At 45.9% G+C, this 23,850-nt stretch overlaps 1 protein-coding gene and 1 long non-coding RNA gene across 6 annotated transcripts in view; one reads left to right on the top strand and one right to left on the bottom strand.

The window, feature by feature from the left end:
* Positions 1-23,850, top strand: part of LOC119172495 (alpha-1,3-mannosyl-glycoprotein 2-beta-N-acetylglucosaminyltransferase) — a 141,436-nt gene that overhangs the window by 7,550 nt on the left and 110,036 nt on the right. For all 5 annotated transcript variants that reach the window (XM_037423619.2, XM_037423618.2, XM_037423621.2 and 2 more), the window contains one exon: positions 11,193-11,301. In XM_037423619.2, coding sequence (XP_037279516.1) covers positions 11,193-11,301 — 109 coding nt within the window. The remainder of the gene's footprint in view (positions 1-11,192; positions 11,302-23,850) is intronic.
* LOC142814736 (uncharacterized) overlaps positions 16,913-23,850 on the bottom strand; it is a 69,140-nt gene continuing 62,202 nt past the window's right edge. The window contains exon 2 of the long non-coding RNA XR_012895057.1: positions 16,913-17,492. This is a non-coding gene — a long non-coding RNA (uncharacterized LOC142814736). The remainder of the gene's footprint in view (positions 17,493-23,850) is intronic.

The raw sequence follows: 23,850 nt of genomic DNA, 5'->3' as shown, positions 1-23,850 counted from the left end.
TTTTCATATTGACCGCACGTGCTCAGCGCTTGTGGTACATTTATTCACTCATTTTATTGGAGTGTCGGATTTTTCTATCCCTCGAGGGTCTGTTTCTAGTGCAGAGTTTTCCAAGCATATGTAAGGGTCTTGGAATTTGCATCAAATCATTATGAAAAACCTGGAAAAGTAAAGGAACTTCTAAAAAGCAAATTGGTAGACTTTCAGAGAGGATCAGATGGTGGTTGACAGTGTGAACGCTTGAATATACATGAATGTCATTTATCATGCAATTAAACATCATTGAGCATGCCGACTAATTGAGCATGCCAACGGTGCATTTGAAATGTTCAGCTAGTCATAATTATGTCATAACCTTTGCCATCTTTGCTTAGGCTTCAGAGTCTAAAAGATTGCTACATTAGAGGCTGTTCTTGTGTTGAAAGATGGCATTATCACACATGCCGAAATTCAGGAACCGCTAGAATTGAAGCCTCGGCAAAACTCAGTCCATTTGATGAATGAACTCAACCACACAATAGACATCTTGCAGATAAAGCAACTGCACAGTGTCTCACAAAAGAAGCAAGACAATAGGCTCCAAAGCGAAAAAAAAAAAGAAAGGACTTTGGCAATGATTACCAAGCTTCGAGCTACTGAACAAAAGTTGAACAATAGTTGGGGCAAAAGATGTTTGTGGGGCTTTCACCCCTTAGTGCCTGAATTATGAAACTGTCAAAGAAAATAAAAAAGTCAATTTTGTCAAAGGGGTGGAGCGATGAAGGTGATAGCAACATACTCAAATGTTTTAAAAAGCAAGGCTAGCATTTTTAAGAGCAATATTGTAGTAAACATGCGCTTGCTAAGTTACCAAGTGTCCTGCGGCGCCGCCACAGTGGTTGACCCCAACAAGGCTAATGTATAGTGACGGGGTTGATGACAAGCGCCTCCCATGGGCAGCGCATGCTGGTAATAAGGGCTCTACATTGTGTGTCGCCGCTGGTAGCACTTTATGTGTAGAGTGCATCTATATGTGGACGGACGCTCCAGGTAGACTTTTGGCACAGTTTTTTGTGCTCAGAGCGCAGCCCGTAGAAGCTCCCACCTGCTGTAGGGGCAAGAGCCGTGCGCTGATTGTTGCTGCCATAGCACGGCAACCATAAGCTCGCCTTTTGTTTGCTCACAAGATAAGCATGCACGTGCAGACAACCCCGGCCGGAAAGGCAATGTTTGCTCTGCAGAAAGAGGAGGCTAGCGCATCCTTCCGCGTATATATATATATATATTGTAATGCAGAGAAACAGAGACAATGCCCGATCCTGGGTTGGCTGTTCTATTCTCTACCTCGTGTTCTTCCACTTCCCCAGTCTCGCATGCCTGCCAAAGCATCAGTGTCATTCTTAGTCACCACACTCAGCGATGACTGCGAGCCTCCGGTGGGTGACACTGGCTGTTTTGCAGTGGCCGGATGTGGCTACGCTGCGACGTGGTCTGGAAATTCCGCAGTGGTCAATGCCTGTCATGCTGTGCCTCTGCTTGGAGATCTGTCAGTATGTTTTCTGGCAAGTGGAAGTGGCTTTGTCGCTGTGGTTGAACTGGACCACAGTGTGATGTCTTCCGACGACTTTTATGCGCTAGTTCTGGTGGGCCGCCTTGACTGTATCACCATGATCACCGAATCCCCGAAAGCTTGCTTTCGTCTAGCAACATTCTGGGAAACGCAGCAGAAAATGGCAGGTCCGGTTACGCAACATGCAGCAGCCATCGGGGGCGTCTGTGCATTTTGCACTGGACGAGGGACGTTTTCCTGAGCGACTAGATGTCTGCTTGTCGTCAGGCTCCCGCTCTGACCTGCGATGTGTCCCGTGCTTTTGCAGAGTTGTTGCTGTGGGGCTCCATAGCCTTGTCAAGCTAGGAATGCTCGACGCTGCGTCCGGATGGGAAATATTTTACCGGAACCGTTCCACTAGGATGGGGCTTGTGCTAGGTGGCCTCAGACTTCTTACAGATCTATGTGTTTCTTACAGATCTATGTGTTTTGTGAAAAGTCGACTTTTAGCAAGGGTATATGTGCGGCCAATGAATGCTTCGCACGTAGATGTCTGGTCAGAGATGATATGATGTTGGTGGAGTGCACGGACAGGCATGTCTCTCACGTCCAGTACGACGTGGGCCGGTGCCTCAAAGTGCTCAAGTGGTGGTGCACATAGATGAAGTTTTTTCCATCGTTTTAGATGTGAAACACTCGGCCATAAGAATGAACGTTGTGGTGGATAACAAGGTAGGGACACAGCTGGGCTTTAGTCCAGTGTTTGTATCAGGCCCAGCTGCGCGGCTGTCTGCTGGTGAACTGCAGGGCGCAGTGGCCGCTTGGAGGTGGTGCCTCTCCTGAGGTACATCCTCATTTGCGGTCAGGGTAGATTGGGTGGAAGCAGTGATGTGGTAGTCAGTTGGTCTAAAGGCTTGGGTGGAAGCAGTGATGTGGTAGTCAGGTGGTCTAAAGGCAGCTATGTGCTTATTGCTCCAGTCTGTCCAGCACTTCTTCCGCACAACTTCGTGACGATGCCACATCACAGCACCATTTCGAAGGCTGTGTACAGTCACGGACTATTTCTGAGGCTCCGTTTATGCCTCGCGCACTCCTATAACGTTGACGGTCGCCACCCAATCTTCGACATGGTCGTAAAAGCCCCTGAACTGCGGTATTGCGCTGATGACTTGTGATGATGGGACCGCAGGCGAAAACGCACAGAGTGTCAACGCAAAGCCGCCCAGCTGATTCTCGAGCTGCATGAGGACACCACGGAGCTCTCTGCGTTGCTCGGGTGTGTTTGTTTCCAAATCGTGTCAGGCGGCTACATCCAGCATAGCGTCGGCGGTGCTCAATGCCGAAAGAATGGCGGGGAAGACCGCGGTGCTCGTCACTGTCACAGCGCTGACTTTGACGCAGAGCCGCGTGATCATACGCTGCTGGACCGTGACGCTGTCAGGTGATTCGTATGCAGAGCTCGTGGTGATGTCCAAGGAGTAGGATATGATTCTTGTACTCACTTTAACGGGACTCTTGTCAGGCAGAGCTGTGGTAGCACTTTTCAGCAGCTCAGGTGTCCAAAATGTCGTGAGCTATAGAAGTTGTCGCTGCAAGAAGCATGAACAGCGTTCCCTAAAAACAAGAGGCTATGCGCCTTCTTCACGGCGCGGCGGTGCGCTCAGGAAGCCTGTACAGCCTTCCCTTCGTTGAGCATGAGTTTTTGGTGTGTCAAACCTTGGAACCACCGAAGAGGCATTGACGCCACCCACGGTTGATTCAGTGGCTATCTGCAGCACTGATCTGTTGGTGATGTCCATAACTGATGAAGCGTGGACGGCGTTCGTATGATGGAGAGAGCCATGCTGCCGACGGCTCATGAGGCTACAGACAGGTGGCTTGAGCTGCAAGGTTCAACTGTCGAGCTGTGCCATTGTAATGCAGAGAAAAAGACAACGCTCGATTCTGGGTCAGGGCTGTTCTATTCTCTACCTCGTCTTCCTCCACTTCCCCAGTCTCGCGTGTATGCCAAAGCGCTGGTGTCATTCTTGCTCATCACAATATACATATACATGAATGATGGCAGCGGCGATGCCAAGAACCAGTCAAGACTATCCCCTAAAATTGATATTGCAATAAAATTGTTTTCATTCTCCAGCTTTAGATAGCAACCTTTGAATGATTTCACATTTAAATGATTTAAAATGCAGCATTAAAGGGACACTAAAGTCAAATAACAATTTATGTCAGAGTGAAAGCTCAGTGTATGACATCTAAAATTACAATATTATCAACAACTGTGCCCTGCTTACCGACAAATTAAGGTAAATGCACAAGAAGACGTGTGCTGCAGTAGGACATTTTCAAAATGATCTCGATGACATCAGACGGACCGCCTACAATTTAACATACAATTTAACACTATTAGTCGATGTAGATACACTAAAGAAATAACCTTCCGTGTATCAAAAGACGCAATTAAAGGCTGCTTGTTTGTTTCAGTTTGATTCATGGAAAAAGAACCGGCAAACGAGAAATGGCGCGAGTGGTTCTAAAATTCAATTTTCGCGTGGTTACATGGGTCAGGTGGTGCCATCTAGCGGGGTGCAGTTGAACCAAAATACTTCAGCTATCTAGAAGCCATAGGTGGGAAATTGATCAATAGTCGTTGTTGCTGCTGCGGCTCCCACTGCTTTCGGTCTGCTGCTACTAGTGCACTAAAGCCTGGCAACATTGTGCACAGCCACAGTGACTTGAGTCGGCCCGGTTGGTCCGCTTATTGAAGCGGCTAGTTTGAAATGCGCTAATCTGATGCGGACAACTAAAACGTGATTTTATTTCAAAATAGGCCCTTTCTTGGCACAAAAGTAACACTATGAGGTTGTTGGACTGCTACTTCAACAATCAACGTCGACTTAATAGTTGCCTTTAGTATCCCTTTAAAGAAGTCCTGTGACACAATTGAAGCATATATTTTTCATTGGTTCTCCTGGTGCTGTGGAATGCGTAAATCAAGGCTGTTATAAACAAACTGCCTCGATTTGGGACTACAGCGACGCACATCAGCTATTTTTCTTAAGGGGAAGCAATTTCATGTCATGTCATGTGACGTGACGAGGAAGGCCGTTCAGTTTTACAGTGAAGGCTGTTATGAGAACACAACTCGGGTCTCGCGCAGAGCCGTAGTTGTTCATTGCCACCAGTGTCAGTAACCACATCACGTGAAAATTGAAAAAAAAAAAAAAACTAGTACAAATGACATAGTGGGGCTCGAACCTGGGTCCGCTGGGTGCCAGCCCAGTATTCTAGTACTGAGCTAGGCCGGTGCTTGGGACTTGCCTTAGGCAGGCTTGATGTCAAGAAAGCAATTGCGTTAATACAACTTAAGAAGTGTTTTGAAACAGCGAAAAAACAAGCAGTCGTCGCACAATGCGAATAGCGTAGTGAGTGGGGCGTTCAATGCTCGAACTCATTACAAAAGCTTGTTTTTTTTTTTTTTTTTTCAGCTATTAACTGTGGCGCATACCCACTTCAGGCACAATTCCTCATCCTCAGCCACTGCATGAACAATTGGCGAAAAATTCCTCTCAATAATTTAGCGGATACCACGCTTCTCGGAAGAATGACGAAAAATAGCATAGCGAATTCCGGCCTACTACCCTAAAACTCATAATATTAATGCCGTAGCGGGCATCAAGCAAGTGTGCTTGCAGCAGTTACCCAACGAGCGTTTAGAAAACACTCTGAAAGGCCGCTCTTCTAGCTTTCGCTGTGACTGTGCTGCGCTTTCCGCGCAGGCCTGGTGTTTTTTGTTTTTTTTTAGCATGCTATATTTGTATGGTGGTAGCTAGGGCACACCAGTGAATGCTAAAAATAGCAAAATCCCTCTATACTTTCTCAGAAAGAAATCATTCCTGTTTCTAAATGATGTATTTTCAGAACAACGAACATGACACTATAGTCTGCGAACGAGGCTATGGTACGCCAGCAACTAAAGACGGAAGCGCATGCCGCATTTTTAGAGAGCGGCAGATGCTGGGATTGTCGTAGAATGTGTCTTGCACGCAATTCATGAAGTGACCCCGCCAAAGTGTATATATTGATACTATACTTTAGATGGAGGGTACAAGAAAAGGAGGAAGTGCGATTGAATTGTCGTTCGGCTAAGCCTTCCGCAACCAACCATCACCTCGCCTTGTAAAATAAACATCCCTCACTGTAACTGCATTGGTGAAGAGTACTAGGTAACTCATTGGAGCCCCCGGAAACGACAATGGAAAAACAACCCGTGGAGCTTCGTCGAAGCTGCAGGCTCGCAGGCCTTCCTCCACTGCCAACCATCATGCACCCCGATGAGAACATCTCGCCGCCTTTGCCCAACACTCCATGACATCCTTACAGGGAGCTTCGTGCCTTCTCTGGGAAAGCTGGGGAAGATGTTAAAGAATGGCTAAAGCACTACGGCGGCTGAGTATATATAACAACAAGATCACCGCCAGCCAGCGAGAATACGTACCACTGTTTCTTGACGGAACTGCATAGATGTGGTTCGAGAATCACTAGGAGAATTTCGCCACATGGGGTAATTTTGTTGAATCACTAGGAGAATTTCGCCATATGGGGTAATTTTGTTGAGATAAAGAAGTGTTTTGGCGATCTGTCTATGAAAAAGAAGGGTGCCGAGCAGACGCAGAGTCAGCGCCCTCAAGTGCCAGGTAAAACGTGCACGATGTACATAGAGGAAGTACTGAAGTTGGGAAAAAGTGTGGACCTGCTCATAACAGATAAGGATTTCGTTAGCCATCTCTTCAAAGGAATCGCTGAGGACATTTACCACTACCGCATAGGCAAAGATGGCATACAGTCGTCAAATGACATCATCTGACATTGCCAAACCTTTGAGACACTTAAAGCTGCCCACATCTCGCAAAAGTTTGGTCGGCTTCCTAACGTTCCTACTCTCGCTAGCATTGACGTGGGCCCTCCTTCTAGTGATCTGGCGTCAACTGTACAGCACGTAGTGTGTGAAGAACTTGATCGGCAACACGCTGCTGCTACATCGACAGCATGTGTTTATGGAGCTTTTCTGCAGTGCGACACCCTGTTTGTAGCCATCAATGCTGCGGGATTTGACAACTCAAGGGCCCCGGAACATCCGCGTTGTTATACCAACAATTATGAGCCGCGAGACGACTGCACCTAGAGGTGAGCTCCCTACATTATAACATGGCAAGATCCCGCTGTTTACCTTAGGCCGCATGTCGCGCCTGAACCGCCAGCGTACTTTCACTGTGGTATCCATGGACATACAGCTCGCTTTTGCTCGGAACGCCGTCGTGCACCTATACTGCTGTATGAACGACCACCCGCACCTCCGCGGTGCACAAGTACACGAGGTAATTACCGCCGGCCATGGAACAACTACCACGGCGATGACTTCCCTCTAAACTACCACAGCGGTTCACCTGCTTCTATTCGGAGTGTGACGTCACTGACTTCTTTTCGTCCTCACAGTCACCAGGCCGTCGACATCTCACCTCACGTCCTCCACCAGTAAACTAGATGCGGCTGATGTAGGTGAGGTTGATGGACGTTTTTCATTTCACAAAGACATGCCTCCGCCAGTTTCTATTCTTTGTAATAAGGTCAGCGTTCTCATAGATGGTGTTCCCACTTCAGCTTTAGTAGACACGGGATCAGCTGTTTCTGTTATGGGTATTGGTTTTAGGACTTGACTCGGCCAGAAAGTGATGTTGCCTTGGGAAAACAGCATAATGTTTCGGGCAGTGAGTGGAGAACCGTTGCGCCTGGTGGGAGTGTGTATTGCAACTGTTTCTTTCGGGGCAAAGTTGTTCAAGGCAGAGTTTGCAGTCCTTGATAAGTCTACTTACAACATTATTCTAGAGATTGACTTTCTTAAAGAATATGGTGCCACTGTAGAGTGCGGCGCTGGTGAAATTTTGCTGTCTACATTTTGTGAGGAGCCCACGCAGTACCAACAGACTATAGCCGTCGTTGAGGACATACTTACAACATTATTCTAGAGATTGACTTTCTTAAAGAATGTGGTGCCACTGTAGAGTGCGGCGCTGGTGAAATTTTGCTGTCTACATTTTATGAGGAGCCCACGCAGTGCCAACAGACTATAGCCGTCGTTGAGGACATAATTCTTTCGGCGCAGTCCATCATTCTAGACAGCCTGTCGATGTCTGCGTTGTTGCAGCCGATAACATTGATGTCATAGTTGACCCGTTCCAGCTGAGCTGTGCAAGAAAAGATATATTTGTACCATGTTGTGCGATTTCTACGAGCTGCGGGAAATCCTTACTGTGGGTAATTAACTCGTCTTGTGAGCTGATTGTTTTGCCGAGAAAATGCGGATCACAGTGTTTGAACTGAATGCCAGGGATAACCTTACCATTGTGGTCATTAGTGACGACAAAAAAGATGCATCCGATGTGGCGCACCCCTGTGATTACGTATCTCTGAGTGTGGTGGACAAGTCGTTATTGTCAGAGAAGAGGAAATCATTAGTAAGAATTCTCTTTAAGCGTGCATCTGTCTTTGATTTCGCACTGAATGACCTAAATATTTCTATACCAGTCTTTGATGTCAGCGGGTGAGTGAAATGCGAAAGAGTTTTTCGTCTTCTGATTGAGTGTTGAACTTTGAGGACTCGTAACTTCATTTTTCGTGCACCGATTTCCATCATTCTGGTTGCATTCGTCTCTGCTGTCATTGCTACATGCGTTACAGTGCTAAATAAGGCTTTTGGAAAGGTGTCACAGGGCCCCTTTAATGGATACTTTTATGCATGTTGCGAATTCTTCATGCAACAAAAGCGTGGACATTGCAACGAAAAACGTAGTTCAGAACTACGCAACATCTTGAGTGCGTACACACCAAATAAACAAAATTATTGAAGATAGAACTTGTGTCAGCCAGGCGAAAAAGAACGAAGCAGTGAGCACTCTTGCATGCGCTTCATGCACTCCGCCATCAGCTACAAAACTATTTGTTCTAACAACAAATGCATTAGTCGAGACAGTGCTAGATTTTTCATTCTGAAAGCTATGTTCCCCGTGAGTACTTGACTGCCGGCATTATAGGCGGCACATATTCTGTGACTTGCTTGTTCCAAGTTTTTTGGTATGTTGCGAATTCACGACACTAAGCGGTAAAGGGTTAAGCTGCTTTTGTTCTTTTAGATCGATTAACTCAAAATTATGTTTATTACTTAGGTACCATTATTTACTGTGTATTTGCAGTTAACCAGTAGATTATTTTTTATTGTTTTCTGCATAAGAGCGCACATCTACTGCACCAGAATTGAAATGATTGAATTCACAGTTTTTGTTACAACTTTTGAAACATGCAGATTAACTTGCAATGTAGGACATATTGGTAAAAAAAATTCAGTGAGATAGTGATATTAGTCATATTTTAATGAAACTGCTAGAGTTACGAGAGCTCAAAATTTGGAAGGAAGAGATGTATGTATTGTAGGGATAAAGTTTTTAGTTGCTTAGAAATGCACAAGATGGGCTTGCATGGTTCCCCTAAGCATACGGCAGGCTGACATTATGATGGTCCTAGCACAAGGAGTGGAAGGGACGTCAAGAGAACGTCTGTAGAAAAGCGGCCAGAGTACAATACATTAGGGAGGTAGTTTTCAAACTTTGTAGCAAAATGTTTGCTTGTGGAAGTTCTTCGTGGTATTGAATTCCAGCTCTGTTGAAATAACTCTGTTTGTATTCAGCGGCGAGGTGTACACATGGGCTCATAACTTGGGAGGCGTGTCACGCACTGCGTGTTTCTTCAAATGGCTTCAAACACAGTGTGCACATTTGTGCAGGCTTCCTGGGTGGGCTGTTAGCTGTCATTTAACTTAACTGTACTGTGGTAGAACCAAAAACAAGCTGTGCATGTATTTTGGGCCTAATATTTCATTTTCATGCTGAGATTGAAGGTGGCGATTCGCCAATAATGTAACTTAACTATATGCAAATTAACATTAATTACTGAAACTTACAGAACAAGACAATCCTTCAATTCTTTTCCTGGGGTGTGCAGCCTATAAACATTAAATAAAAGGGATTTCACTAGCACTTTTTTTAAAATTCAATCGGCAAGTTGTGCGGCATGAGCAATTTGTGGTGGCGTCATTTCTGCTTTAATCTGCATGACATTCTTTCTCGAGAAGGGCTCTGCACAAGGAGTCAATCTTGGTGTCGCCTTGAAGTGCACTGGTGCACCCTTCTCATTCTGGAGCAGGTACTAGTGCAAAGAACAGGCACAAGACGAGTGTGCTCGACAGCCTCGATGAAGCTAAGCCGTGTCGCGTCTTGCTGAAAGGCCACCTTCAGCCATTTTTTGAAGTCTCTAGATCTTTAAATTCACTGGCTATGTTTTTTTATTTGTTTCCATCATTTATGCCAAATTTCTGACTTGAGAAATGTGCCGATAGTTTAAAGTATTGAAGTGGGCAATGGAGACATCGTTGAGTAGGAGCAGCTCGAAGACTACCCTGCGAAGGCAGTTTATTTACAGAACCACACAGCTGTTCTGTGCTTGCACTTACTTTGCCTTTAGTCACCTGGATGGCTCCTCTTTGGGACCAGGGCAAGTGTTAGAGACACGCCCTTGAAGTTGGGCTGTTGGTTTTGTAAATAAACACCCTTAAAACAAACAAACATTATTTTTTAGCTTGAATTGCCTGCTTGACTTCTTACAAGTATGGGCAGCTTATGCTGTCCACAATGCGACGATTGTGTCTTTGATCGGCACCTCATGGTCTAGCTTGTGAATTTTGCTTCTCTCTGGGCTGCTGTGGAGGCTGCAGTCTATTCCCCATGTCATTAAGATCGATCACGAAACACCTGCAGCTAACAATTACCCTTTGCCTTAGTATTAGTGCTTAAGTAGCAGGGCCAATTTACCGCGTGGAAAGCACTGCAATACCTTGCCAGCCTAAAAGTGCACATGCACGAACTTTATTGTACAGAAACACTTTCTGTAAGATATAAGTGGGCCAACATCACTAGATGTCTCCATGAATGGCAAGCATTACGTCGTGTGAAAGATGACTTGCATTCGGCTTGTATTAAATTTAAGCCATTCTATTGACACGTCAAATTCTGCCATCCACAAACTTCTGCACTCTTCTCATAAGAATATCAAAATATTTTAGTTTGTCCCCAAACAACGCTGGCATTTTATTCGATTCTTGCAGCCACAGTCTTGGGCAGCACTGACAGTAGGTGCCTTCTGACGCTGTAGTACGCATCCAAACAAGCATTTAATTAAAACAAGTGTGTCGTACAATTGCAGCCGTGGTGGTCGGACTGCTCCAAGGAGCCTGTCATGTGGCAGTGGCACGGTCAGTCACGGCTGGTGCAGCGATGTCTGTGCACTCTAAGAATGCCAGATGTCGTAATTTCCGGAACCCTCCAGTACAGCGTCGAGTCATTTAATTGTTTTGGGATGTATAATAGCCGGATATTATTAAGACATTACACAGTGTCACCTCACAAGTGGTCATTCATTGAGGAACGTCACACACATATAGAGTCTACAAGGTGGAACTTGCATGGTGCAACCAGTCTGTAATAATGCACAGTAATAATGATGATTTTGGGAATGCGCCTAACCATGCTGAGTCATGTTCATGCTTGCCTTGATACAGGTACCGACCTTCCAAGAAGCAGTTCCCCATCATAGTGAGCCAAGATTGCAACCATGCGCTGACTTCAAAAGCTATTCAAGACTATGGCAACCAGCTCACTCATATTAAGGCAAGTGACACGCGTGCCAGAGTCATTTTTATGCTTCCTGGGTTGCAGTCTTCTCACAGTGAGAGTACACTTATTTACATTCAAAACGTGTTCTTCAAGGTCATGTCCACTCTTGGAGCATTCACTGTGACAGTGGAGCAATTCTTCTTCGAAGGGACGCTACAGGCCAACAGGCTGATGCGGATTAGTGAAATAGCATTCCATGTGCTTCGTACTACTGCTTGTTTCATGTCAAAGAAAGGCTTAGCCTGAAAAACAAAAAAGTGAATTGCATTTTAAAAGGGGACGCGCCATTTGAAAACCAAAAAGTCGTGAAAAAGTCTCTTTTTTTTTTTTTGGAAACCGCACATTCGGGTAGTATGCCTCATAAACTATCTGTCCTGTAAATATCAATGTCTAATTCATCGCGAAAGTATGAGCGATAAGCGAGCGCTGAAAATACCCCAACTTCGCACGCTTGCAATTCCCGAATCACGTGGCCTAGTGCTGCCATCTTGGCATTGTTTTGCTCTTGAATTCTTGACCTTGTTTTTTGTTTTTAGCGACCCGCAGCAGTAGCAGCGATGTCGCCAAGGCAGGAATCGCTCATGACTAGGGGGGGGGGGGGGGGAGGGGACTTGGAAATTTTGAATTCTCATGCAACTGGTGTGAAGTCGCGATTGGAAGAAGCGCACCTCTTGACAGAGCTGGGATCACGCAACTCGTATTGGCTGCTGCAGGCAATGACGGATCTGTTCGCCCAGTATCTTCAGACTTGTCGTCTGCCCTGGCACATGCAGTGCTGGCGTTTATTGTGTTCCGTTTGCCATCATCCCGGTCAGTTCTCACTTGTGCTTTTCAATTTTTCACTGTCTTTATTATCTTTCGCCGTGTTCATGGGACGCTGATTGTCGTGCTGTCAGTAACGATGAACATAACAAAGTTGGGGAGTCGACATGTGTTAGGTGCAAGGTAGCGTCAGATAAACCTTATACCCATGGCGAGGCTCACTCACGCGCCAACATGCGACAACAGTCACATCGATGCTTTGGATGGAGTAGGCATTGCTTCATCTCTTCAAGACAGTGACTGCATCGACGCTTATGGCGACATCAAGATTGCTACCCCATCGCCGTGAGCCTTCATCGTCACAATTGAGGCTGCTGTTGGTGTTTTGTGCTTGAGTGCATCTTTTGTGCTCGAGTGTACCTGATGCGTTCACACTCGCTAACTGCAGTGATTACGGCCCTGAACAGTGTGACTGCGTCGTCAACTGTGCATTTGCATACACGTTTTTGGACGTGCAAAGAGTTAGCCACGGAGGATAGCGAAAAAAAGCTTGGTGCTATGCCGTTGACCGGTGCATTGCCAAGAAAGACTCTCTTCGTCTGAAAAAAAGCATCAAAATGCGGGTGCAACACAAACATGAAAAGTGGAAAAGAAAAAGAGTACAAAAGGACACATCTAGCTACTGTGCAGGATCATTTTAGACTGAAATATGTGTTCAAAACATTCGAAGTCAATTTTGTCAGAATCACTTATTTTTTGCCAGTGGGGCTGTTTAGTTGGATGATATCTCTGGGACCATTCGTCTGATTTCTATCAGAATTGTTTTATTATGTACCTTAATAAATTGCCCACACAAAAACAAAGCTGCTTTTTAAATTCATTGTAATTTGTGATAATTAAAATTTCACTGATAAAAGCCAAATGGCAAACACTAAATCCAGTGCTCTGCTTAAAATATTCAGCAAGGAAAATAAAAAAAGGGGGGGGGCTCTGGGAGCGCCCATCGAGGAATCATAGTTGTGTTAGTGCTAGCACATCTACCAGATTCACCAGAGCCTAAGAAATCTATGTGGACAATCCTGATAAATGACTGTAACTTGGGAACTAGCGACCATACATACATAAAAGTTTGTTATTCAAACGGCTTCGCCATTAGCTTACCCTAAAAATTTAAATCTCAACAAACGAAAAAATTCACAGCATATCCACGAAGTGAATGATGAGTGGGGTGAAGGGTTCATCTATCCGTCCGCTTCTATCGCACTAGAGCACGCATCGGACGGACGATTCGCCCCTCTCATCCTTCACTTCATGCATATCTTCAGCTATGCAGAAACCACTAACGCCATCTAGTAATATTATTTCCAAGGACACATACACAAAATGCCATCTAATTAGCAATTCTTAAAACTAACTAGAAGTGGCTACTAGAAATACTACTTGGGGGAACGACCCACACTCCAAAAAGTTGCCCTTCCAAGGTAGCCTCCCCCCTTAACGATAAAGGGATCAGGAGGATCACTAAAAGCATTTTCGTGTTGTATGCAGTGAAAATGCCATTTATATACGTCGCTGTTGACACTAGCATGCCAGAAAGACGAGAGATAAGCTTCAGCATTATCTTTGGGAACCCTCTTGATAGTTTAAATTTGGGTGTACTCTTGTAGCAGCAGTGATGAGAGTGAACCTCCAGCTCTGGGTACACTTTCGTCTGGGCCTGAAACACACCACTGGCTTCCATTTGATGTGCCCACCCATCATAGCCATGCACGTCACTGTAACTAGAGCTGCTGGCTTTCAGGGAAGCAACAAAGCCTAGTGTCGCTAATTCTGTTGTGGGAGGCAATCACCGGGCAGGTGCCAAGGGCTAGCATTTCAGCTTCCTGAAAGGCCCCATGAAAGTCCGGATCATTCAGAGTAAGCCTAGGTAGCGGGTCTGCAAACTCCAATCGTGGTGTAAAGGGCAAGTCAGACCTAACAGTGAATAGCACAAACAAAATATAATCTTAGGTCAAGCATCGAATGCATGCAGGCTCGGCAAGTCGGTGCACAATATCACTCGGATTGTATTTAGGACAACAGGAACAAAACAAACAAATTACTCGGCAAAATTAGTGGCATGCATTACAGCGAAATTCGGTCTTATATGTTCACCATTCGATGAATAGACACTGCAGGAACATTTTTTGTTGTATAAGTTTTGTGGGCGGTGAATAGTGAAGCAGAGGGAATTGTTGCGCGCATTTAGGGAAGCCGGAGCGGTAGGAACTGAGCGCACAGGCATGTTTCCCGCACGGTATTTTATACAGCTGATGGCTCGTAGCTTTGTGTCCTTTCCACCACTTCGTTTGAATCAACCGATGGGTCACTGCAGCAGCTCAGTTTAGCAATGCCAGCATTATGTTGAGCTACTCCATGCACTAGCCCTGCTTCTAATGGTGATTTATGTTTGCTCTTGGGGTTAACTGTGACATTTTATTACCGCTTCAGCAATTTTGATGGGTAAATAAAAGTATGAACCAGCACATTTTGTCACATGTCAACCGACATACACAAATGCAAGTATATGAATTTCGGTGTGCCAGCTGGCCTCAATCCATAGACACTGTGTAAAACTAGTGTTTCTTTTTTGAGCACGTTAAGTAGGGTCATGGTTATCAAGGTTCATAAATGCAGGGGTGGAAGTGCTGTGCCGATTGCGCCATTCTGCGCCAATCTGACCTGGTGCACCTGGCTGTGCATAAATTGCCATTTCCGTGATTATTGTCAATTGGAAGTGTAAACCACCAAATCTAGCCAAATATTATCGTTGACCGAGCAACACTGAGCATTGGCTACTGTCATGGTCTCTAGATGTTATGCACGACAAAAGAACAAAAGGAGCACCGAAAATCTTCAAGGAAAACAAAGAATTATGAAAAACCTCAAGGAGCAGAATACATGATAAACTATGCTCCCTTACACAATGTATACACAACCTAAAAAGATGTTTACAGTACAGGTCCAAAGCCTGATGTGGCGGCGGCTCTCGAGGCTCATCGTGTCTGTGAAGTCTGTCGCCTCACAGGTGCACGGCTGTCGGCTACACCGTTGGGTCCCTGCAGTATCACGTGACTACAGCGTGGTGTCCCTGCAGTGGCTGTACTACTCGTCCTTGGGATGAACCCTGTACGGAGCGAATTCGCAGGACATCTTTCGCTTCCTCACAAGGATAACATCGCTTGGCCGAGCTCCTCTCCTGGTTGTACCCCACAGCTCTCAGGGGAGCATTGCTGACAACATTTTTAAATACTGTCAGTTGAAAAATCCTGCTTCGGAGGCGACATCAACCCTTATCGGCTCCAAGGGTGGCGCTGGTGTAGCATGGAGATTGAGTCGCCGCTGCTGGCTTCCCGCGGCAGCGTCAAATCTTTTTGTTGGTGTTCGCTTGCTGAGATCACAGAGGCGTTAGCTTGAAGGTTAGATTGCGGTCATGGCAAAATGAATTTCACATGTGACACCATGGTCAAGCGTGCATGTGTCAATGAGCTGTTTATCATAGTAAACATGCTGACCTGCAGCACGCTGGGCTATGGCAGTGACTATGATTCTGAGGAAAATGCGTGCGATCGGCGGTACTTCTTCCAACCCTCATACGACCTTGGAGTTCTCAGGGCCTGGACATCTGCTATTCCACGAAAAGCCTTCCAGGTGACAGTCAAGACCTACATTTGCGAATAACATTTAGGATCCAAGGACCTGATCACTTGCTATGAGCACATCGTAGGCGGAAACATGGTAAAGATTCCGTGTAGTAGGTGGGCGCCTAAGACTGATGCTGTTCTTAGAATTTTCCCGAATATTCGTGCACACTTGTCTAAGCCAGTGGTGTCAAAGTGCAAAAGGAAACCCCCAAAACTGAGAGAAACCGCGAATTTCGAGGGCCATGTGTCGGAAAGTGGTGGCAATGTGTCCGACGTTAACATGGAGAATGGCGTTGTTGATGAAGCTACCCACAAAAAATTGGCGGATCTCTCATACAGGGGGAATCTATATGCGAAGCACGAATGAGGAAAATTGATATGTCACTTTAAAATCGGCACCGTTACGAGGAAGATGTAAAGTATGCTGCACACGACTTCCATGTCTTGATTATCATGTTTGGTCGTGTCATTTACCTTCGTGGTCCATTCATGTCTATTTACCTTTGTGGTCTATTCACGGTATAGGTGATATTCACCCTTCGAGCAACTTTGTGCTCTCGCAGCCTACACTTTGGCTATCCGCACAGCATGCGGGCAATGCAGGGAAGGGACTACTTCCGGCCACCTTGACAAGGGCCATGTAAACCTGTGTGTGCCTCTGCGTGATGATAAAGTTGACGTTTTTTGCGCCCACCATTCGTTATAACGTTTGATTGTGCCGTCATCGCACAAAATGGAAGGGTGACCAGCCTGAAAACGCAAAACCGGTTAAATTTCATTCCTTGCCGAACATCAATCGCAGCATGTAGCCGTGTACTGCAGGTTGCAGCTAAGCGCCGTGGCGAGTGATTCAGTAGTCTTTGCCAGACTGTTCTTAACATTTCTGTGGGGTGAGTGCATCAGAGCGGTTCACCTGCGAATGGAAACTCAGTTGAGTTCGGATCTGACAGCTTTGAGTAATGCAGATGCGAACGAAACACGAAAATAAAGAAATTGCAATAACACAGCAAATGCAGTCAGTTTCAATGCTCTGGCAGAGCTGTCAACACAACGAAGTACTCAACATTGGACTATTCATAATACATGCACGGTACATTGCGAGCTGTTTTGTATTCGGCGGCCGGACGACAGCAGGCCCAGGAAAGGGACGACTCAAGCAGTGCCAGGAAGACAAAACCGACTTTATTCCGTTTGCGATGCGTTTTTAAGCGCTACGCGGCCAATTGGACATTGGCAGGAAAAGAAAGAAAACAAGATAGCACACCAAGCCGGGCAATCTTATCGGAAAGCCCCAACATGGATAGGAGGTCGAGCACTGCTTATGTTACAACTGTGCCAAAGCTACCCATAACGGAAGGCATTCACGAGGATAACGCTTCATGAACGGCTGGAGGTGGTAACAGGAAGCCAACATGTGAGAAGGTTTGTACAAGCAGAGCGCTGACACGTTTGCACGGTCACATTGTCTATTGTCGCACGGTCACACGGTCACACTGGCTTCACATTTGCGAAGACTCCAAAGTGCATGGAGGTTCAGCCGTTGAGATAGACAGTGGAGGAAGAACCAGAGATGGCATTGTGCTTTGTCTGGAACATGCCCACGAAATTTGGCTGGAAAGGCCCGGAGGAGGCGAAGTTCCGAACGGGCACCACTCGCCGAGTGTCGATTTACTACTTGGCACGGTAGTTTGCAGCAGACACCTGGAGCAGAGTTGATCTTGCCAGCTGGCACGACAGCAACTGAAATGGCTCAGTGAACGAGCGGCAGAAACGCAGTAACTTCTGAAGCAACATTTAAAATTAATGCTGTACAAAACGCTAATTAGATCTAAGCTTGAGTATGCGTCATCTGTGTGGGACTCCGGTCAAAAAACATTATGAGCAATCATTGAGTGGATTCAAAATCGGTCAGCGCGTTTCATTAATTCAAACTATACCCACACATCTAGCATTTCACTAATGAAATCAAACCTTGGACTAATTGATTTACAAATTTGAAGAAAAATTTCTCGTCTATGCCTTTTTTACAAAATCCTTTACCAAAATAATTCACTTAAACAGGAACTCATCTCGCAACCTTCATATATATCGTCACGTCTTGATCATCAGTATGAAGTTTTTATTCCTTTCTGCCGTACGAATGCTTTTTCAGACTCCTTCCTGCCAAAGAATAGTGCCGAGTGGAACCACCTTCCCCCCTCCATCGCCTCCATTGAGGACGTGTCATCCTTCAAGACTGCACTAACCGATCATATCTTAAGGGGAGTTAAGTAAAACTTCTTTTGGGCCTAGTTGGTTCATAGCCATAGAATATACTTTTACAGCGCAAACATAAAAACGATCCACAAAGAAAGCGACGACACACACCAGCGCTGTTAGAACTTGCCACACGAGAGCGGGATGGCATAAACCACGCCGACGGCACACGGGACATAAGTCACACCGTGTCGGATTTTGCAACCTCCTCTGTTCATACCGCAAGTGCGGGAGCACAGCGGTATGAACGACACACACCAGCGCTGGTGTGTGTCGTCGCTTTCTTTGTGGATCGTTTTTATGTTTGCGCTGTAAAAGTATATTCTATGGCTTAAGGGGAGACGCTCTTCGAAAAAGTTTTTTTTTTATTTCTAGTAATAGAGACTTGAAAAGTTTGTTATTAGTATAGTTTTTCATGCAGATTTCAAATATGCAATCATTTTTTGTGTAGCTGCTATAATTATTGAGTTATGCCATAAACAATAGCAAAAAGTCACATTTTTTGCGGGCACTCTTTTATGTACTAAACTTTCAGTAAAAGCACTGTGTCTGATCTTATTTGACTCTTGGTAGATTGAAAAGTGCAAATATCTATATAGATATGTCACAGAAATATTGGAACGAAGAAAAAAAAAATTGTATTGAATGACTTATTTTCAATCTCCCTTGAAACAATAAGCTAATATTTTCACAACTAATGCTGGTAGGCATTGCAATTTAGAGTAGATATTTGCATTCTGCATGTGTTGAAGAATATGTGTGCCAAGTTTTGTTACTATACAATGAATATAAGTTTCTAAAAGGCTGCCTGGAAAACGTGAAACTGTCAGAAAAAATGAAAATGAGAAAAACAAGTTTGAAAGTTCGCAAAGTTGGCATTTATTAGGAAATCATTCTTTTTGCATCAAATTGGGGCACAATGAAAAGTACCTTGCCTTGAATGCACTGCAAAGTGTCTAGAAGTCCCCTGCACCATAGCTTGGTCCTTCACGGCTCTTGCGGTCAGTGTCCTCAACACGAGCTCTCTTCGCTGTGTTGCGACGGTGTGCCCTCGCTTCTGCAGTTTGCTTCAGGTTCATCTTCCTGATGCGCATGACGTCACAGTGGTCACCATGTGTGGCCAGATCTTGTGAGGGGAGAATTCCAATGCCTTCGAGCATTTCTTCAAAGCCCCTGTGGCCTTTGTTGTACCAGAGTACAGCAAGAGCGGTGGCTGTCTCCACAGTTGTTCTGGAGGCGAACTTTGTTTTTGGACATAGCAGCCATATCTTGCTGTTCAGCGATTCGGCTGCATTCTGTGTCTTGCCATGAAGGCACCGAATAAGGAGTTTCTCCTCTGTAAGGCGCTTGTAGATAGGCATAATTGCCAATCCTTGAGCCTTCGTCAACAGTGGGGTGTGGCGTGGTGCAGGCTCCCCCAGTGCTTCCGCTGGTCCCGCGGGGCAAAAGTTGTGGCTACTGGCACCATCACTGGAGCAGCAATGAAAATACGATGCCCATATGGCAGTGTACATATTTCGGACACTGTCCTTGTTGCTCGTGATGGCGATCTTGTAATATGTTTGTAGTTTTATTATTGTCGCATCTTTCAGTTTTTCGCCTCGTGGCAGTGGCGTTGCCAATTTCCGTAGGGCAGTTCCCAAGCGCTTTGCAACGTGGTTCGTGCACTCTTCTTTGTCAATGGGGGTGTCACAGTATACATTTGCCTCGCAGACTGCAGTGTAGGCCTTGCTGTCACCATCACTTAGGAAGCTGGTGAATCGCAGTGGAGTTTCATAAGACAAGGTCCTCTGCCATATATTGACAGCTGCCGCAGGTTCCATTGCATGGGATGAGCAGTCAGTGTTTTTTTGGCAAACTGGAAGATGAAAAGCTCGCCATATCTCTTCATCCTCCCCAAGGTCCCTGTGTATACTGCAAGCGTGGCAGTAGTTCGAAAGAACTTCAAAATCGAGGCAGAGCCCCGTGTCCAGGGACACGACTGTGCCCACTCCATTGTGGCTTTTATGACCTCTTTTCTGCCAGGTGCCATCAAACATGACTGGCACATCTCTGCCGCCGACTGCGTCCTTCGTGATGTTTCGTGCCTGGTGCAAGTTTTTGCTCACTGCCGTCATCGCCGCACCATGGAGCTTCTTGCAAATGCCGTTGAATGTCTTGTGATGCATCGGGCTCGGAAGACCGAGAATCGCACAAAATCGTGAAAGTTGGTCGTGGCCTGCGCCTATAGCGCGTGCCGCCAGAACTGCCTTCACGTTTACAGCAAAGCTGTCACGCGAGCTGCCGCTGTCAAAGCGAGCGCTCGTTCCTTGGTCCCCGGCCGAAGCCGTACGTCTCGACGTGTGCGTGAACGAAAGTGCAGATTCAGGGCAATCAGAATTTTGACAGCACAGTTCGAGGGATGCTGAAAGTCCTTTGCGCTTTCCAGCTGCCTCTCGCACGCCGAGCTTCCGTTCGCGGCAGGTTGGGCATTGCCGTCAGCGCATCGTGCCGTCAGCGCATCGATTTCGCAAAGCAGCATGTTCGCAGTAGCAGCATCTACCGGTCTACGTTCACTCTCGAAGAATCCAATCTTCCTTTGGGATGCACTGACGAATTCCACGGCAGCGGCTATTTCACAACCACTGTCGCAGGGTTCAGCGACGGTGTTAGGCCTATCCAAAGTCGGAGCGTCGGGGCGTTGGTCGGGGGCGACATCGTCGTTCGCTGTCGCTTTGCGAAGCGTCCGACGCCGTTTCCCTCGATACTTGTGGCGAGTTCTGAACTTTCGATTATCTAAACTGCACTTCTTCGGGCTTGCCATGACGCAAAAATGCAGAGAAACGCAGAAAAACTCGATCGCGACGTCCGAGGCTTCGCTCTTTTGCCGGAGAGATAGGAGGGGGAGGAGCGTGGAGCGCACCGCCGTCCAATGGCGGCCTCTCGCTGTGTGCCGCGATATTCAAAACGCGTGACGTACGCGCTGTTTTTCTCGTTTTTTGTTTATTCTGCGTGAAGGCACGAGACTGGCTACTAGTGGATTATGAAGGATATGGCCTTCGCAGCATGCGTGCATGATTGCAAATGGCGGCCAACGCGTCGTTTTCGCGACAGGACGACGCGAACTTTGCTGTTTTTCGCGACTTTCGCGCATTTCTCGCGTCACCGCTGCCCACTTGGAAGCATTTTTTGATAATTTCTCGTGCGAATTTCAGCTTGATATTTTCAGAAGTAATAGATTATAGTCCAAGGATGCCAATACAGCCGGAAAAAACAAAAGCGAAAATTTTCCGGAGAACCGCGACTTTTCGACCCGTGTCTACCCTTAAGCCTCTAATAACTGAATATTGTTTGAACATGTATTCTAATTAATTGGTTGTATTATTGTGTTCTGTTATTGCTGCATTTTTGTTATATTTCCCACCTCTCTGTAATGCCTTTATGGGCCCTGAGGGTAATGTAAATAAATAAATAAATAAATAAATAAACATGGCGCCCAAACTTAGAAAAGCCCGTCTGTTGAATTTACTGGGAGCTGATGAGGTGAAAGCCAAACACGAAATGAACAAAAAAAATACTTGCGCCAAGGTGCATGTACAGAAGCGACAGAAATAATGACCATTTGTTAGCAGGTACAGTTAAGGCAATCAGTATTGGCATTGTTTTTGCCTTTCTTGAGCCGTACTGAGAAATCAAATTGCTGAAGTGCTAGGCTCCAACGCATCAAGTGGGCGTTTCTGTTTGACATTTGATTTAGCTACACTAAAGGGGAGTGATCAGTTTAAAAACAAATGAAGACCCTTTCAGATAACATGAAAGCTTTTCGAGAGCCCACACTAAGCAAGCGCATTCTTTTTTGGTTGTACTGTAGGCCTGCTCGCGTGAAGTTAGCTTGCGACTCGCGTAGACAACAGAATACTCCTCGCCCTTTTTGTTTAGCTGACTTGGAACAACGCCCAGTCCACGGTCGCTGGCATCAGATTGAACAAAGAAGGGGAGAGGGTAATCTGGTGCCGGGAGGACGGGTTCGCTGACAAGAAGCTTTTTAATCTCGGCAAAGGCATTTTTACGCGGCTTATTCCAATGCAGAATGCTTGGCTCTGTCTTGCGCAAAGCATCTGTGAGAGGACTAGCGATATTTGCAAAGTTTGGAATGTAGCTTCTGTAGTAGTCAGCTAAACCCAAAAAGGAAAGCAAGTTAGTCTTTGTTTTTCATGAAGGAAAGTTTGTGATTGCCTAAACTACTAGTTCAGAAGGACGTCGCTTTCCTTGGCCAACAACATTCCCCAAGTAGTGAACTTCAAAGCTCGCAAGGTGACATTTGCCGACTTTGAGAGTCAAGCCTGCCTCGCGTATTCGAAGAAACATATAGTGTAGATGTTCTAAATTCTGTTGCCAAGTGCTCGAAAAAACAGCTATATCGTCAAGGTATGGAACAGCGAATGACTCGGCTTCTTTGAGCACTTCATGCATAAGCTTTGAAAAGACGAAGAGTGCATTTTTGAGGCCAAAAGGGAGCACAAGAGGGCGTTATATGCCTGTTGGGGTTGTAAACGTGGCGAGCTTACAGACGTTTTTTGTGAGTGGTACTTGCCAGAAGCTGCGTACCAGATCTAACGTAGAAATGTACTGTGCCGCGGACACTTTCTCGACCAAGGCCGCATCTTCGTTTTGGTCGCATTCAATATTTTATTGTCGATGCACGGTCGTGGTTCTTTGCCAGGACTTTCTACGATAAACATGGGTGACAGATACTCGCTTTCCCCTGGCACGATTAGACCCAGTGTCAACATGTTTTGAACGCATTCAATCGGGAGGTTCTCGTGACGAGGCGAAAATCTCTGCATCCTTGTTTGGAAAGGTTGGTTGGATGTCAACTCAATGTTGTGCTGCAAAAGATTTGTCTTCCTGGGATAGGGACTAAACAAGTCGCTAAAGTTGTGTACAAGCAGTTCCAACTCCTTACTTTGCTTGTCAGTTAGAGAAGCTTGTTTAGTGATAGATTTAAGTATCTCTTCTGTCATATATTGATATATTGTCACATTCTTGCGCTTACCGGGTGTTGTTGCCAAGTAATTGGTGCCTGAGAGCGTTTGTTTATATGTGACCGGCCCATCCCATGCTACTTCCAGTTTGTTTGCCTTTGAAGACCTTAGAATGAGCACTTTGTCACCTTCCTGGAATGTTCATGTGCATGTGGATTTGTCGTAGGACATTTATGAGCGTTTCTGAACCTTAAACAAGTTCCGCCGGTGTGAAACCAGTTGCTTCCTGAGGGACGGAGCGCAGGGCAAGGAGCATCGCGGGGACATGTGCGTCCCAGTCCGCGCCCTTCTCGAAACAGAGTGCGCGCAGCATGCGCCTCATTACGGAGTGAAGTTTTTCGCCCGAATTACTTTGTGGATGGTAGACGGAGCTGTGGTGAATTGTTATGCCACATTTCTTCAAGAACGTCGTGGTAAGCGCACTTATGAACAGAGAACCTTGGTCGCATTGGATTTCACTGGGTAGGGCAAATGAGTGTGAGCAAGTATTTGTTGCCCGTCGCTGTTACTGGTAAAGAACCTATGATGTCGACTACTAATCCGCGAAAAGGTTCGCCAATCAAAGGTACTTGGACCAAAAGTGCTTTATTTTCTCGTTGGGCCATCCCGTTGTTTGGCAAACATTGCAGGAACGTACCCAGTGCTCAGATTCTTTGAAGCACACCGGCCAGTAGTAGTCATTCAGTAATTTGCTTTTAGTTTTGATGCCTAAATGGCCAGCCCGGCTGTCACCGTGAACCAAACCCAAAAGGGCAACTTGATACTTTTTGGGAACTACAAGCTGCTGAAAGCATCGGCCTTTGTGTCCTGTACAATGT

Source organism: Rhipicephalus microplus, chromosome 4, assembly GCF_043290135.1.
Source record: "Rhipicephalus microplus isolate Deutch F79 chromosome 4, USDA_Rmic, whole genome shotgun sequence".
NCBI lineage: Eukaryota > Metazoa > Arthropoda > Arachnida > Ixodida > Ixodidae > Rhipicephalus > Rhipicephalus microplus.
Note: the sequence above shows the minus strand (reverse complement) of the source record. Positions and strands in the feature narration are given on the sequence as shown.